Genomic DNA, 18464 nt, shown 5'->3' with positions numbered 1-18464 from the left:
AACTGGATGTGACAGAATTTAGGTTGCCAGCATAATTTGGGACTTACTGTATAATATGGACTCCTGTTAATGATCACACAGTGCCCTGGATTCAGACAGTCGTAAGGTAGATAATGCATACAGGAAAAGTAATCAGTATTTCCTTTTCCCTCACACAAATTAGTGTGTGGCTCAGCTTGTATTTACTGCATGCTTTTCAGACCTCACACAGAACACTGGTATTAATTTCCTTGGGGAAATTTCTAGGATATTCATCACTACCTAAATTCTTCAGGACTGTTACCTAATTTCAGCACATTCATGAGGAAAGAGTTTTGCCATCGACACTTTAAGAATGCAGAAATCCAAGTATTAGCTGTGTCCTCTAATTTTTGGTGCTTGAATTCAGGTGTCTACTTCTGATCTGTGAAGCACGTAACAACTTTACAACACTACACCATGGACATATTTGATTTGTTTTCCTTCTCTGGAATTAGTCTGGCAGGAAGGAGGAGAGGGGAGAGGACCCGACGGCGCGTGCTGCTGACAGCCAGCAAGTGGGAATCAGGAGATGAGGAGCGAGTTGCCAGTGACAGTGAAGAAGAAGGGAGAAGCTCTGAAGAAAAAAAGGATCCACAACAATGGGTGGTGAGAACAGAGGGGTGGGAGACAGAAAAATGGAAGAATGAATGAGAAATGAGAAAAGAACACAAGGAAAAGAACATAGGCATGACAGAACAGGAATCAAAGCCCTGTCCAAATTAAAACAGCAGCATTTGTGAATCAGTTTAAAATGATTTAACCCAACTGTTGCAAAATCTAGAGCAAAGTCTTCATTTGGGTTCAGAGCAGCTTAATTCGGTAATTAATCAACACATGCCTCTTTTAAACGAGGATAAGAATATTTAGAGGGGATTTCTTGCCAGTTAAATATTTCATTTTTAAAGACAATTCAAGTTTTAATATGGAGGATGCTTCAAAGAAACAGCAAAGACAAAGAACAAAGAGCAGAGAAAACAGAAAATTCTTAGCCATGGTAATACAATTGGGAAATCAAGGCTAAAACACTGCAAAAATCCACAGGATCTCCCTCCATCTGTTCTAAAGAGTCTGCTGGGCTACAGGAAGGGAGGTCTGGGCAGCCTTTGTGCCTGGGACTTGGTTCCTCACACCCACTTAACATGCTGACAAGCACTTATTGGGTGCTTGCATGCTTGGATGAGAAGCACATGCAGACATTCGCACCTTGTGCTTCAATGTATACTTAGCAGCCTATGGCCTCCTTTGTGAGGCCTTTAAATATTCTGGTATAGGACAATTCAGTCGGTATGTCCACATTTTGCCAGAGCAAATCCTGCAGATTTGGTCTATGTTTGTTCTGCAGCTCTGTGCTGCGCTTGGCCGGCTGTGTACAGGCGGAGCTGCCTGAGCGCTTACCAAGCCATGCCAGCCACCTCGCCCTGCCCACACTGCTGCTGTTCAGTTCTGCCAGCACGTATCCTGGTGACTTCCTGTATTTTAAACACCCATCTGTATTTCACCAATTGCTTCTGCATTTTCTCAGTGAAAGAGAAACTGAGGGTGCACACGGCCATGATCCATCCAATATAATCATCTGCATGTAACCTGCGTGCCAAGGAAAGAAATAACTCAGTCTTCCTTGCAGGACAAACATGTTTCTGTTAGCTACTGCTACGTGAGGAACTCTGCCAGCCACTTCAAATGAAGGTATCGCATTCCTACCTGTAGAGGCACAGCACTCTGCTTCCTCCTGGTCCCAGGCTCTCAGTGCTGGAGCTCCTGCTTCCCCACCACAGCCTTGTTTCAGCCAGGACTGCCCACAGCTGAGTTCCTACCAGAGAAGCTCAGCTGCAGCTCCAATGCCACCATTTCAACCCTATCACTGCTGGGGAGCTGCAGTTATCACCGTGTGTCATCACCTGGGTTTCCTCCAGGACTGGGCTTCCGTGCACCAATCAAACAGCTGAGCACAGGAGCAGCTGTGCTGCTCTGAAGTTTGCTGACTGAGCTCAGGGTCACCTGGGGCAGAGACCTGGCACCTCTTTTGCCTTTTTCTGATTGTGATTTGCTTACCTGAATTGAGTATTTGACCAACAAATAAGTCGCTCTTTTAAAAACAACCTGAGGCCTCATTACTTCTTGCTTGATCATTTGCCCTGGTGAGGCTGAAGTGAAAAGTAAACCAAGCCACTGCTGAAAAAGTACAATGGTAACCTGAATGTGGCCTTGGTGACCAAGTCAGGTCTTGAGAAGCTATAAAAAAAAAAAAGTGTATGAGAGCCAGGTTCTGCAACAGCACCTTTCTCTGCCCTCTGGGTTATGCACACGACAGAGCACAGACTTAAGTCTTTGGTCACATTCCTTTCCTGAAGCAGACCAGCCTGGGATCTTCCGAGAACAGCCAGCTCTGGTCAGACACAAGACTATTGACTGAACCTGTTTGAAACATTCAGCACATTACTTTAGTCCTGCCTCTCCGTGCTGATCTGTCAGAGAGCTGAATCCAGGCTGCAAGACCTGGATTAGGGAAATACCCACATGTCCTGGGGCACCAATGCCAGGGCTGCAGTTCTCCCTACAGAAATTAGATCATTGCAGCTTGCTTTGATCTGAGGTGCGGTCTTCAAAGCACCAAAGATGCCACTAGTTTTTGTCTCTCTTCAATGAGACACTCAGCTGCCTGCAGCTTGTGCCACCAGATTCTGAGACCAGAGAGTAAGGAATGAATCTAACACATGGGCTGCATGTTGGAAATATGAGTTGAAGCAATAGTCATGTCTCTGTGTTATAATATATTAATGTTTGCAGAGTGCAAATCGGACCCAGAGATGTAATTTCCACCTTAAAAATGTATTCTGTTTCTCTGTTGTCCCTTGCTCTTTCTACTTGCTCTCGCAAACAAGAGAGTCAAAACTGTAAAGAATGACTCAAGGTATCAATGAAGATAGAATTAATGGAAAAACCAGACCTGGTATTGTAGAGGACTGCTCCCTAATCAGCCACAGGGTTATGCAGGTTTCCACCGCTGTGGCAGAAATGAGGAGGGAAGGGCACACAACAAGGAAGCAGGAGCGGTAGGGATTCACCTTGAAGGCTTTCATGCGCATGAACTCACACACACACAGAACAAAAGCAACTCTGCTGTGTCTATGGGGAACTCTCACCCTCAGGCTAACCCTAAAGCAAGCATTAACCTACTTATTGCACCTCTAGGCAATTTGCTGGGTGAGGAAGCTGACTATTTGGGGAGGAAGATCTCAGATATTCTCAGCACAATATCCCTGTCTACTGCTGAAGTACAGCACATGTTCTGGATCACCAGCATCAGGTCTGTTGATCTGCCTGCCCCCCCCGTGAGGCAGAGAACAGGGACGTGACCACCTGCCCCACGCATGAAGCACCCTCAGACTGAAAGAGCAGCACACTGCCTGTCATGTGGCAGAAGTGCCAAGGGCTCTGCTGTGGAGCTCGGACTCGCTCAGGCTTTGCTGGTCAAGCAGCATTTGTCCTTTCTTAAGATTTATGCTGTGCCTCTGGACTCAGAAAACCTGCCACTGGCCTGATTGTCACTTTGCATCTTCAGGAACTGCCGTCAGTGCTTCCATGCAGACAGGCAACTCCAGATTCAGTAGATATTGCTGTCACTTTTGGCACCAGTCATCATGCTGCTGCCCTTGAAACACACATACATGGATGCTGGAGCAGACCATCCCCGTCATTGGTCTGAGTACAGCACTGTGATCAGCTAAAGGAAGCGACAGAGAACACCAGACCACTGAGATAGCAAGGGAAATAAGTGCACTGAAACAGGGCACCAGGACAGACAAAATGTGAGAACGAATGACAGATGGCATGTGGCCGTGTGAGAGCAGGAGCCGGGGCAGGATGTGAGCAGGAAATAGGGTGGGCAGGCAGGTGAGAAAGGGGAAGGCACCAGCTGAGAGCAAGTCCCAGAGCTACAGCAGGAACACCTAATTAAGGTAAGGCTGGCCTTCCCTGGGAGCTCTCAGCAGTGCTTGAGGCGCTGATAGCCAGCAGTGTTTATGTACTTTGCACTTGGGATTCCATGTTTAGAAAAAGAACACAAGGTTCCAAGAAAGAAAAACCACAAATAATTCCAGCTAAGAGTCTAATTCTACGCAATCTGCTCCTTCAGTTACTGAAACAACGAAAATATTCAGTTGAATTTTATTCTTCTAAGATATTTAACCATTTAATTGCCAACCAGAGTTATGTCTACAAATACAGACCAGTTCCAGTGGACCATGGCCTGACAAAGGTCATAAACAGCACTTTCTGGTGGTCAGGACACTAACATCAGGCTAAACACCAAGAAGGATCCTGATGTTGATGTCAGACTTTAGCACCTTGCCTTGTTTCTCTCACAATGCTCTAATTTCCTGTGTCTGCAGTGCATAGACAGTATCTGCCTGTAGCACCTCTGATGTTTTAAATCAGGCTGTACAGTATCATCTCGCTGAAAATTTGTCTTTATTTGAACCCAGGCCCAGTGCCCTGGCTGCCATTCTCATTTCACCTAGGCCAGGAACAGAGGAAGTGCACGTTGCAGCCTGTCTGTCTGACCATGTTTTGTTATATACATTTTCTCTGTTGTACAAGTGATGGGCTTGCTTCCATTTAAAGCCTGCAGCCAGCTTTAATCTACTTGGCTGGGATTAATGAGAGATTTGTTAAAGATTTAAAGATTTTACACACTTTGCTTACAACTGTTGTTATCTACAAATAAGCCCCATGCAGTCAAACTGTTCTTAAAGTCAGGCACATCCATCAGCCGTACCCAGGCTGGCAAAGCAACACTGATGGCTGACACCTGTTGTTGGCAGACAGGTGCCTTCAGGGAACTGTTCAGAAAGCTGCGCTCAGACCTCTGCCTCCACCTCATCCTTCCTGCGAAATAGTGGACAAAGCTGGGGTGAAGCTGACAACTCAGAACATGGGTTACTACGCTGGCATCAATAGTTCAAGTTGTTACGGAACTGAAAACATGCAGGAGTGGAAAATGAGAAGTGTGTCCAATGCAATGTAGAGAATTGTAACTGCGGTCTCCTCCCAATAACAAATATGTGGTAAAGAACATTAAATCTTTGCTTAGACTTGGCCTTCTGCAGACAAGACTAGTAGAGCAGTCTCTTCCCTTATGATGAGTCTTAAGTAGCCCAGGTCAGGAACACATTTCAATAGCAAAATAGATGCCATTTCACCATCAGCATGGATTGGTGTGTCAGATGGCATTACTCCATCAGGGTACAGTGAAATTCAGTGAAAGCTGCAGGGAATCCCTCAGATGCAGCAGGTGGGGAACCAGAGACCAAGCACTAGAAGGCACAGGCAGAAAACAAAAGTTTGTCAGGTGCACTCTTCAGCTGGCAAAAGCCACCATCCATCTCTCCTCACAATAAGTCCAACTCCTGCTGCCCCTACAGACACTCCAGACATTCCTGGTGGCCCTGAGCCAGTGCTTTGCACAAGCTCCATGCCAGACTCAGCTGCTCATCCACTAACTGCAGCAATGTGGATCGGAGCTTCTTCAGTGCAAGAGAAAGACACCAAAGTGCAGCAGTTGTAAGCAGAACACGCTTTGGAGTCTAAATGTGCTGCTGCCTTTCACTTTGTATGTCAGAATAGAAGACGTGCCAGTTTTGCCCTCTGTGTGCCTAGTGCTGGGGCTCCTTTTGTATCCCCACACCAGGAATCCCACAGTCGCATGTAAGTGCACAGTTTATGAAATCATTTCACTATGTTGGAGAAGTTCATTATGACACACACTGTTGGAGTCAAGACCTGTACTCTCCAGGCATAGACATCTATTAAATAAACCATACAGAAACATACCTTCTGTTGAAACAGATTGCAAATGAGACATGCATCACTTTAGATAGTAACTAAGACACACAAGTACTTTGAAAACGGAGAGATAAGCACGTGTGTTTTTTACAACTGAAATGCATATTCTCAGGAAAATCAAATCACACTTCCTTGCCCACAAGGCATTTCAGGGGCCTCCCAAAGCTGGGACTCAGAACTGAGGACACCTACCATGGAGCTGCCCCAGCCCCATGGCTCACCTGATGCACTGGGACCCCACAAAGATGTCCCTGCTTGGACAGCCCCTGACCCACACACACCAAGAACTTGCCGCAGCTGCAGTCACAGCGGGGCTTTCCACGAGCAAGTGTTATTATTGACTCTCTCCCCCTGTGCAAATGACTCAGAGCTGCAGCACCCCCGTATGAACTGACAGCCTACCTGTGTTCTCCGGATGCTCCTGAGGTCTCCAAATATGCAGAACGAACATAAACCACACCGGTCTTGGCACTTTTCCTGCATTTCCAGCGTGTTCCAGAGACCTTTTCAGTGCTGAAATAGCCTCTGCCTGCTCAGGGCAGGAAGACTGAGGTCAGTCTCCCAGGGCACTGCCAGCCCTGCACAGACCTTGCTGCTCTCTGCAGGTCAAGGTGGGTCTCTTGGCACAGGTTGCGGTGCGTTATGGATGAGCAGCAGTTCCACCGTGCTGTGGGAAGCAAACACCTACACCCACTCCTTGCACACTGTGCCCATGGAGCCAGCATGACTGAAGGGCACAGCCTCCCTGCTGGGAAGCATCCAGACAGATGCAGGGATGGAGCGGACGGCTCACAGCTGCGTGGCTTTAGAGTTCTGGTCCAGCATGCAGGTCCATCACCTCCTGGAGAAGTTCAGAGCAAGCAGGTCCAGGCTTGGCAAAGCAAGAAGCAGAAAAGAAAATGAGGGGGACAGTGTGGAACAGGGGGGGCTGGCTTCTCATTAAGGAGCATTTCAGCTGCTGGTCTGAAGGAAGACTTTGAAAAGAAAGCGCAGAGCCCTCCTGGCAGGGCAGCGAGCCCAGCTGCCCTCCCCACGTCTCACTTTTTATAAATTCTGGGAAACACTTTTAGACAGACACTGGCACTCATAAATTATACAACTCATTTGCATATTCCAGTCATGAGACATTATGCAAATGTGACCTGATTTGCATAATGGATTCCTCTCGTCGCTTCACTTGCTTCATGCTTTTAAAAAACAAAATGAAATAAAATGAAAGCACGAGAAGGTGGAAGCGATGAGTTCCCAGCCCCACTGCATCTCCTCCCAACCGCACCGTCATTCACCAGCAGAGACCGGGGCGAGGGAGAGCAAAAGCGAAAAAACAAAGCCCTCACATGGTGTATTCCGCCTGTAATGACGACCATCTAACTTTCCCCTGGTTGAGATTCTTCACCCCAAGTGACATATTGGAGCCAACCGAGGAGACAAAAAATGCCCTGTAAAACAGGATAAGCAGAAAAGGGCAGGCTCCCCGCCTCAGCACCTCCAGCTTGCGTGGATGGGAGCCCTGCCATGCGGCCGAGCTGCCCTTCTGCTGCCCCTCCAGCAGAGCCCGTGCAGCCATCGAGCGCAGAGGGGAGGGAACATTGGGATCGTTTGTCGCAAAACACGATGGTGACATCTTGGGCAGGATGAGACGGGCACACATCAGCTTCCCTCCGCCGTGCTCCAAAGACAGAGCCTCCGCAGCCACCCAGCTCTGCTGCGGGCGCATCCCTGCCCCCCTGCACCGCACGAGAGGCAGCGCCGTGCCAGGCGGCTGTACCCTGTGGGAAAAGTTAACTGTAATTCTTCAGCTTTTAAAATCAATTAACCCGTGTGTTAATTAACGTCAAGTCGACGGGAGGAGGAGGAGGAGGGGAGAGAGGGAGGGAGGAGGGAAGAAAAAAAAGCTGCAAGGGCGGATGGCAGAAGAGTTGGCACAGTGCCATCCATTCAGTGGCAACGCCACAGTTCCGTGTGATAACGGCAGCGGGTATATGTTACGGGGGCCCTGTGCGCGGGCCAGACAGTGCGGTAACGCTAAGGGAGATTATCCAGACCCCCAGGAGCAAGCGGCGCGCAGCGAGCAGAGGCGCGAGTGCCAGGATTACAGACGAGGCTCTCCGCCGCCAGCCCTGCCTCGGACACGCTCGGCTATGGGCACAGCGCGCCGGCTTCCAGCACGTTTCCCCCTTGAACGTCATTCTGCCGCAGTGGAGCCAGCACAACGGATGCTTTCACACCCCGCGAGACAAAGGCCGTCGTCTCCGCCATGACACCGCGCCGCTCCACGCCGAGGCCGGCATCTTGGAGGCTTCAAAAATAAAGGGAAAACAGCAGCGCGGACAATAAAGATGGCAAAAGAAAAAAGCTCAGCAACAACCCCCTTGTGCCCGCTTTCTGTGCCAGGGGCAACATGGGCATCTGTCGCAGCAGAAGGCGTTTGTGAGGGGCTTCCTTTTTTTTGTTGTTTGTTTTTTTTCCTTTCCTCTTTTTTCGCAAGCTGTTGTGTTTGCCATTCAGGTTCGTTTACAATTAATTCCAAAAAAAGCCCCACCACACCCAGCCTGGGCAACAACAAACAAAAGGGAGCAGCCGACATCCAGAGAGAAGTGCCATCTGAGGCTGCACCAACGTGGGCGACGGACGGTGCCATTCACCATTCGGACAAGCCAAGGGAGAGGTGCCAGCCCTGCAGCTCGGGAGGGACCCGAGAGGGGAGCACGAAGGTCTCCAAACAGCACTCCGAGGGAAGGAAGGAATACTGCTGTCATAGGGCAGGATCACAGCTGCACACAGCCTCTGCTGGGAGGAGAGGGAATGTTTGTAGATAGCGAGATGCCTGTGTATGCACATACACACACACAGAGCAGTGTGCGTATGGACACACATACACACATGCACACAGTGCCTCAGATAATTGCAGATTAGATGTGTGTGTGTGCGCGCGTGTGTGCGGAGATGTGTGCGTACTGCGTGCACACATACGTGTGTGAGGATGTATATTTGTGTGCACGTGTGTAATATATGTACGCACACATGTGAGGAGATGTATGTTTGTGCGCTTGGGAGAGACACATTCACACACATACACACATGCAGAGACACACACACACACATGCATCCACACAATGTGAGCATACATCCCACTTTTTGACCTAGGTATACACGGAAGACAAAATAAAAATCATACTCCAGCAGCAAGCAGGCAGTCAGAGATTTATCTACATTCACTGCTATCACCAGGGAGATGAATGGGGCCGATCTGAAGCCCTTTGCAAGATCTACTATAGGAGTGAAGGAGGAGGAGGGATGCCACACAGACATGCACAAACTTGAAGACAGAGAGATTTGGAAGGTGCTACTTGTGAAACCCAGGTGGCACTCCGGAGGGCGAGCGAGGGAAAGAGCCGCACACACTCTGCAGGGGCCGGAGGGCTTTTGGAAGAGGGCGTCAAGGGACAGCTGGCTACTTACGTTGTGTTGTCTGCGCTGCTGAGGATCCTGCAAGGTGTTCTGTTGGCACCGGGCGCTGAGCCAGGGAAGGGCACTGGAAACAAAAGGGAGAGACAAAAAATAAAGTCACACAGCGGGAATATTAATTGCCTCTCTTGCGGATTTTACAAAACACTCAAAATGTTTTCTTTTTGCTGGGTTTTTTGTTTGTTTTGTTGGTTGTTTTTTTTTTGTTGTCGATGTTGGTTTTTCTTGTGGATTGGCGAGGTTCCCCTCTGCATGGAAAATACTAGCATGGGATTTACAGCCCAGCTACAGGGCTCGGGATTAACAGCGCTGGCATCTTTTGGGCATATTTTTTCTGTTAATGAATGAGCTTTCGCTGTTAATGAGGAATAATCGTTTGGCTAATGAGCTTTGAAACATTAAGAGAAAAGAGGTTTTTTTTCCCGTTAATCGCCCTGGTGCGACCGCATGGATGGATTACAAAAGACAGCAGTAGGAACGCAGTACAAAGGGGGGGAAACGTCTCCTGGAGTGGGATAAATGCAGAGATGGGTGATGCGTCCCCGCATCTCTCCTTCCTTCCCTTCCCTCTCTCTCTCTCTGCCAACTGCTATGGGTTTCCATAACTCCGCAATCAAAGTGGATATTCGGGAAAGATCATTGTAGTCAAACAGCGGAGTGTCGGCTGTTAATGTCTCCAGTGTTTAATCATCATACAGTAGAATGGTTTTATGCATATTTCATTTGCATATCATTAAGCTGCGTTAGCGCGGGACGTTCAGAGCTGGAGAGGTACAAAGTTGGGGGGAGAGAGAGGGAGAGCGAGAAAGAGACAGAGGGAGGAAGGTCCCTGTGATGCCTATCTTCAAAAGCAGGCACTTGCTCCATGGTCTGTCTTCTACTTTTTCTAAAATGATGGTGTCTTGGAAACCTTTGAAGTTGGATATAACCCTGGATTCTTCTAATTTCAGCAGGGTGATGTATTAGAAAGGGGTAAACGATGCTGCGCTAGACATTTAAAGGAATATAAGCTCCAGTGGAATGGAAATAGGAGCCCTTTGGGGAGCGGACTGGCAGAGCCAGCTGCGGCTTCGACAAACACCACACTTCTTGGTTAATATTAGTAAAGGATACCAGAGTAAAACAAAAGAAATGAAGACAACATGTACATTAAGATGGGGATTATATTTCTCTTTCTCTTGCTTTTCTGTTTCTTTTTGAAGATAAAAAGGAGGATGGAACCAGCGGTAATTTACACATTAATTAGCAAGCAGTTGCCTCTTCTGTTTGTTTTTCTTCTCTCTTTATTTTGGAGAGGGGTGAAGAGATTATCAATTATTTGGTAGCTCAGATCCTTCTCCACTGGCACCGATAGGAATGAGGTGGTAGTGGTTGCGGGGGGAGGAACACAGTGGGCTCTTTGTAGATCTTATACATGCGCAACATATTAATTGGGGTCTTTATAAAGCTCCCTCAATAGACTGTTTCTTTCGTGGTAAAACAGCAGCTGGTTAGCCACCGTTGGCGACTCTTCAAATATCACTTTTGCTGGGGGCATTTCTATCGCTGTTTGTTGTTTTGCTCTATTTTCTTTCCCAATGGAGGGGGGCTGCCCACGCGATGCTGCTGCTGCCCACTGGTTTTGAATGGCGGACAGACAGACAATATTGATATCGAGATGACCTCTTGAGCTGAGTGCGCAACTTTGCTTCAAAATGAAATGCTGTTTTATATTTAAATTTTCCTCCTTCTCCCTCCCCCGCGTTTCTTCTCCTCCAAGTCTTTGTCTCGGTTATGAATATTCAGATGAGCCGTGATGTGATTACACTGTACAATTACTTTCGTCCATGGTAGTGGCAAAAGCACGGAGGAAAGACAGAGCCAGACAAGCTCGGAGCTCATTTGGGGTTTGTTTTCTCTATTTTTGCCCATCTCTGTAGCGCTGCAGCACATGCAGATGTCGCTGTTGTTCTTTATAATTCTTTATAATGATATGCGAAAGCATAACGACCCCATTTGGGTGCACAGCATCAACGATATATTATTGGGGGGGGGAGGGGAGAATCCTGACTGAAGGAATGTCCACATAAATTATTTTTATTTAAATCAGTTGAAGGAGGTGGTGGTGAAGCAGAGGAAGTCACATGAATACACGCATAATGTTAATACGCAGAAAGGTTATTGCCAAGGAGAAGAGTGTTTTCTGCACAGCGCTTGGGACAAACAGGCTCATTAGGGAATAGCACAGCCCACTGCATGATTTACTTATTTATCATTACTCATACTTAAGCTGGGGCACCAGGCATGCTCTCTGCCTGGCGACTCTTTGAGGACCAGGAGCTCGGTGCCTACACCATTCCCTGCTTCCATTCAGAAATTTCAGTGATATACACAGTGGGAGGGGGACAGGAAGAGGAAGCGGAGGGAGAATGTGTTAAGTGCCACGCTTCACTAACAAAGGAGGAGCCCAAAGACAGCCTTGCAGGTAAAGTGACAACACAGCAGTGTGTGTTGGTGTTTAGATGCTGTTGCTGGCTCATGGCAGGCTTCTGTGCATTGCTTCAGGGACAGCAGCAGTGATGCAGTGCCCATGCCCTGTCCCGCTGCTCTGTGCCTCCAGCACAGGCATGCCAGCCTGAGGCAGGGCTGCTCCCAGCCATGTGTGCCATCAGGATACTGAAGAGGAGACAGATCTAGCAGATAGTGATTCATGGTTCCTGGGCAGTATTAGCAGGGGGATGGAAGTGGGGCAGGGAGGGGACTGTCCCCTCTGCTCTGCTCTTGTGGGACCCCACCTGGAGCACTGCATCTAGGCCTGGGGCTCCCAGCACAAGAAGGATGTGGAGCTGTTGAAGCAGGTCCAGAGGAAGGCCACAAAGATGATTAGAGGATGGAGAATATCTCCTATGAAGATAGGCTGTGGGAATTATGCTTCCTCTGCCTGGAGAAAAGAAGACACCTCCTAGTACTTGAGGAGAAGTATACTCTTCAGCAGAAGAGTCATAGGACAATGGTAAATGGCTTTAAACTAAAAGAGTGAGAGTCAGGTCAGTTGTTGGGAAAAAATCTTCTACCCAGAGGTGGTGAAGCCCTGGCATGGGCTGCCCAGAGAGCTGTGGGTGCCCCATCCTTGGAGGAGCCCAAGGCCAGGGATGGGGCCCTTGGCAGCCTGATTTGTCCACAGCAGGTGCATTTGGCTTACATGATCTTTAAGGACCCTTCCATTCTAAGCCATTCTGTGATCTGTCACCAGCTTCTTTCTCAGAAAGGTAATCATTATCACTTGATATTTTTAACACATTAATGCGTGCATATGGAGAAGGACCTCTTGGCAGCTCTGTGCTCTGCTAGGAATTCTTTTTTGAATCAGTCTTGCATGTACTTAGGCTTAACAAAGATTTAATGGGCTATCACAGAACAACAACACCCTCATTGCAGCCTACTGATGTTAGCAAAGGACATTAGGGAGGCCTGCCTGTGTGCCTGCCGTGCACAGATCCTGAAAGGCTTTGCCTTCACACCCTCTTCAGTCTCTGCAACACCCATGCTGTGAGAAATGCTCACATTTCTGCCAGACTCGATCTCCAGAGAATGACCATGGCTTTACAAATGAAAAGAGAACAGGCAGTATGGAAAATAAAGACTTGCAGATGGGACCTGTTCTCAGAGGAACTGTCCTCTCCTCCCATCCTGTGAACACATGCAGGTGTCACCAGTAACTAGAGACACTACAGAGCAGATCTCCAGCTACCAGACTGGGGTGGTTTCTCTGCCTCTTAATAGTGTCTGACAGGGATGTGGTACGAGTATCTGTTCAAAGCAAGCTGAGGAGTCCTGAGCAAACAGCTACCAGGTCTTCAGGCAGGCTCTACCAGTAAGGGAGAACCAAGAACCTCAGACGGAAGGATAAGGCTCTCATCTAAGGACTAATGGGCAGAGGATGCAGTGACCCATAGCAAAGGGGGACTGCTGCCTGATGCTGCTTGAAGATTCATAACTATGATCTCATCTATTAGTCCTCTGAATCAAGTTCCTTCCTGCATCTACATAGATGCATTTGTAATGCACATGCACACTCTCATCTGTAAAGCCACCTGGGAAAATTCAGCCTCTCTCTGCTCACAGCTGAAAAAGTGCAAAAATTCAAGGCAAGAGGGAAAGTCTGACCATCAGCCTGACATAGGGTTAGAAATGAAGAACTTGTCCGTGACCACACAGCACTCTTGAAGGCTGAGACATGTTACCATCCTGACAGAATGCAACTGGTATGTCAGCCAGCCAGACCTCAGAGAGTAGCCACGAGCCTGTCTGCTGCAAGGCACTGAGCTGCTGCAGTGACCCAAGCTGATCACCTCCACCCCATCCACCCATACCAATGGCTTTCTGACCCCAGTGCAGTAGATCCCATTGGCCACTCTTTCTATAGGTAGCAGGAAGGAGACTACAGATGGAAAAAGAAACATAGGTTGTACCATATAGGCAACATGTGTGAAGAAGAGAAGTGGTGATGCAGCATGCAACAAGAAGCAGTGATACTCTGAGATGCCCACTCTGCTCTGCGTACTACCAAGGATGCTTTCACACAGCTTCTGGAGGGCTGTTCTGGCCGTGCAGGCTGCTGCTGCTCTTTAACATGCACAGCTGTGAAATATGACTGCTGCTACAAACTACACCTGATTGCAAATCTGTGGCCGCTGTGAAGTGAATCTCCCCATGGAGACTTTAGAAAGGGGTAGCAGTTATAATGCCACAAGAACTGTTGCTCTGCTTGTCCCTGTACTGAGCACCTGGAAGAAACTGCTATTTAGAAAAGGAAATCAAGAATTTATGAAACATATTGGTATTCAAAAAGAAAAAAAAAAAGAAAAAAGAAAAAAAAAAGACTGTTTTGCAAGTCTTTGCACTGCTGAAGAGTGGAAAGAAGTGCATCAGTCATTTGATATTACATATAAGCAGTTTATTAAAGAATTAAATATTTATAGACTATAAAGCAAGCAGGGCGATGAGTCGCAAACTGCTTGCTGAAAAGTAAGTTATAAACAATGAGTCTGTCAGTGACTAATAAAGTATGGAGAACACAAATGTTTCATGAGCCACCAGGCCAGCTATCAATCCCCAAAGCTGAGATGCTGCAAGAACCAACGAGGTTCCTACTGCAACTCAAGCCTGGAGCCAACACAGGAGGGACAATATCTGGTGAGAGATGTGGAGCACAGACACATGCCGAGCACTCGTGGGAACGCACATGATTCAATGCCTCAGAGAGATTTAATTTTTCACATTATTTTAAACACAGATCTATTAATAGGAAGTGCGGGAATTCTGGAGTTCAGGGCACTTCCCTCTTCAGTTTTTCACTGCATCTACTCTTCCATTTCCATCAAAACTACAGTCTGTGATTCAGACTGAGATTCTGCTCTGCACAAAGTTCTTTCCTTCTCTCACAGACAAAAAAGGTGCAGATACCCCAGGCACCAGCTTCCCTGTTCGGAGTGATGGCAGACACCTCACATTTATAAAGGCTTTCTAAGAGGAACAAGTAGTTTGTATCCCAGAAAGACAGCAATCCCTTTGTTATTACTATTATTACTGTGTGCACTTCATACTATTTGGAAGGACATTCCTCATTTCTCAATAGCATACAGACATCGGTCATATTAATTTGGAGGACAGTGCTGCTTTATTACTGGTGGAGACACAGTTAAAGTCACTTCACACTACTTTTACTTTTCTGGGTCCAGCCCAAGACCTAGAAATTATTTCTAATGTAGGATGAGCTGATAACTTTGATTGTTTCAAAGCTGATTCCTATAGCTGTTTTCACAGTTTCAAGTCTGGTAAGATGGCTGAAGCTCCCACATGGTCTCAGCATTTGTGACACTTTAGAATTTACCCTTCTTGCAAGCCAGCAGGATCTAGACCTGCTCCAAAAATCTGCCACCACAGATCCCACTCCTCTGATGGTCACTGCACTAGATATCACCCTCCAATGCTGCAAGCCAAAGTGTTGTCTGCTGAGACAATGAGGGGAGAATCCATACAGAGAGAGGAGACAGAACGTAACTGCTGCCTCTTTGCTCTCAAATGCAGTCCCTCTGAAGAACCATATTAAATTGACAGAGGTGTATGCAGGCTGAGAACCAGCCAGGCTTGGTTAGGACAGATTCTGTTTAAGTTGTAGAAAAAAACCTTCATTTTGCCAGCTGTTCTTTGTGTATTTGGATAAGATTGTAGATTTTAATCCTCTGAAACATGAGTTCCATCTCCTCACTGTTAAAAACCAGTAATTATTCAAGTTTATTTGCCTGGGAAGGTACATCAGACAAAATTTTGGTTTGAAGAGCAACCTTTGCTGTTGTGTGTGGAAATAATTACAGCACGGTTTGGATCTCAGCAGACCTCTAGGCTGACAAAGGAGGTATACAGAAAAGCACAGTCCAATCAAAGGCACAAAACCCATTAGTTCCAGATGACTTGTTTGCAGCAGTCCCTCTCTGGAGAGCACAGAGCCTATTATCTTCAGGGATCCCTACAGGCAAGTGTGGTACCTTCCAGAGGGCACTGCCACCAGTCTGATGGAAGAATCAGACTGCTCCATTTGTTCCAGCACTGTCCTGTGCTGGTGGGACCCTTCCTGTCTTCCCCAGCTTCACCAGTTACGGAGCAGAGCAAGAATCCTTAAGCTTAAGTGCATGATTAAACTACGACAAGACCAGCTGAGCTGGTAAATGAAAACTCCATTCTAAGTTCTCCTTGCAGTTCAGCTCCCGTATCTCTCCACCCCCAAAGTTTTCTTTACCTCAGTGATTTTAGCTACTGTTACTCTATTGCTCTCCTTACCGACAACTCTAAAGCCATTGAACAGACTTGGCTTAGGGTTACATGTATCAAGGAGCTTGCCTCCCTTCCATAGGCAAGTCCCTTAGCAGGATACGGAGGTCTGCTCCTGACCAGACCTCATCTCTTTTCCTGAAGAGTACAGTGCTGTGCTCATGTCCAACTAGCTCAGCTCCACCGAGCCCTCAAAACACACCACTTCAGGACATAACTCACTGACCCTGGCTTCAATGCAATTTTCTATTCCATATTCCCTCTGCGTTTCCTTGCTCCTCCAGCTGCCTTTAACCCCTGCCTCTAGGCACCCTTCAGCATTCATAGCTCCAGATATTCTTTTCCTTTCCTGACTCTCCTCCTCCCACTCAGCATTTTGGTGGATTTTGAGTTGACTGAAAAACAAGCACTGTTGAATGAAATCTCCTTACTTCCGCTTGTTTGCTGCAGCCATGTGACCCCCAAAGGCTGTGGAGCTGCAGGGGAAAACTTCCCTGGGAGGATGGTTAGCGAACAGACAGCCTCTGAAATGTAAAGCTTTCTCATATGTCCTTGGGATTAAAAGCACTATCTAGTCTCAAGTAGCATGAAGTGCATTACCAAAGGCTCAACAGTCCAGCTGGGTCACATCTCCACAAAAACATGTACTCTGTTGTCCAATATCTGACATACATCAGTTGGAATACAAACATCTTTCAGTGTGTTTTGAGACAAGTTGTTGTCTACTATCTATCATTCTACAGCTCTGAAAGTACCTATCCCCTATTTTCATGTTTTCGGGTATCAAATACAGAAAATATACAGACACTTCAGATATTTTGTTATATACATTCCCTATGTACATTGAGAGGGCTTTATTTTACTTCAACAGATTCCTTTAAGGAATATTTGTCACTCCAGAAGTCTACAAGTGAGGCTACTGCTTAGCATGTCCCTTCTGCCTGTCCTGCCATATATACAGCTACAGGATGCTCTTGAAGCACCTGGCACGTGTCCCACAGAACCACTGCCTCCTAGCAGAGCACATGGAAGTAAGTCCTCCTTTGCTAATGTGATGTATGGCTGTCATGTCACCTGTTGGTTTTAACACTGCAATCTCTGAGCAGAGATTCAAACATCACACTTAGAAAGAGAACCCCATCTGGTTCTGGGGAGCACGAGGCTTCATGTGCAGTGGGACAGGCTCTATGCTTCTGTCATCATGGAGAACATCTGGGACCTTATTCTGGCAGATGGTGACTCAATAAACATCCCTGAGCTTGTCTTCAGTAACAGAGTGTTATTACACAAAAGCTTCCAAATAGAAAATGATCAATGTTCTCTTAGGAGATATTGGGGATGTATCACCTATACTTGCTAGAAAGAAGAAAGCCAATTTCAGAAGCTGCTGTTAAAGCCCACTGTCCCCCTCCTCCCCTTTAGACCAAAGAAAAGCACATAAAGGATAGACATTGGGAAAAAAAAGGAGCTCATGTAATCAATGGCTTCAGTCCCTGAAAAAATCTTCTCAGACTTATGCCATAGTTTAGTATGCTGTTGTTTCACCTTGCCACAAGAGTCCTAGAGGTCTCTATGGTCAAGGCTATACCAAGATCATGAAATAGAAAGCAAAGGAACACCAAGGATAAACCAGAGTAAGGTGGGAGGAAATGCTTAATGCTTCAGCTGCTCCCAGTTCTGGCAGTGGCTTCCACTTCCTTGTGGGTACAGAGAACAGGGAATGGTGATGCAATTGGAAATGTGGGATTCCAGTCAAGGACTACAGATGGCTGAGGAATAAATAATTCTTCCTTTTCTTCCTAACCTAGCTGCCAGGGAATAAATTCCTAGAAAACAGTGCAAATATCTTCCTGCAACACTCACATTCAGCACATTCAAGCCTTTTCTTTGGAGCTAGAATTACATATGTGTCTGGTCTGAAAGTATTCCAGCTCCTCAAATGCCCTTTCTTGGCTCAGATGATTCTTTCAGCTTAAAGCCACCAAGGTTTCACTGCTGTTGTTTGTCTTGAACCTTCATTTCTTTTTCATGCACTCCCACGTACAATGTCAATTGAGGCTTGTGGTACTGTGCCCCTGTCACAGAACAGAGGAAGAGGCTGGTCCAGTTAATATGTCCTGGCTTATGGAGATCTAAATAGTCGTTAGAAGTCAGTGCAACCTTTGTAGGACTGCAAAGACTCACACCAGGAGCCACACAATCCCAGCACCACTGGGGGATCTGTACAAAGGCCTAAAACTGGTCTCTCCCCTCTTACAAAACAACATCTCTGAGCTCTCAGAAAACACATAATACAAAAGTCACTGATAATTTAGGGTGGA

The 18464-nt window shown here is 47.0% G+C and overlaps 1 protein-coding gene across 1 annotated transcript in view; it reads right to left on the bottom strand.

Annotated features, from left to right (window-relative positions):
- LOC107319466 (uncharacterized) overlaps nt 1-18464 on the bottom strand; it is an 83425-nt gene that overhangs the window by 21791 nt on the left and 43170 nt on the right. Inside the window, exon 4 of the mRNA XM_085551343.1 lies at nt 6268-9400. Coding sequence (XP_085407469.1) covers nt 8386-9400 — 1015 coding nt within the window. The 3' untranslated portion in view covers nt 6268-8385. The remainder of the gene's footprint in view (nt 1-6267; nt 9401-18464) is intronic.

Source organism: Coturnix japonica, chromosome 6 (assembly GCF_054131305.1).
Source record: "Coturnix japonica strain WE chromosome 6, WE-NBRP24, whole genome shotgun sequence".
In the NCBI taxonomy this organism is placed as follows: domain Eukaryota; kingdom Metazoa; phylum Chordata; class Aves; order Galliformes; family Phasianidae; genus Coturnix; species Coturnix japonica.
The sequence above is the reverse complement of the archived record's forward strand: the minus strand, read 5'-3'. Positions and strand labels throughout refer to the sequence as shown.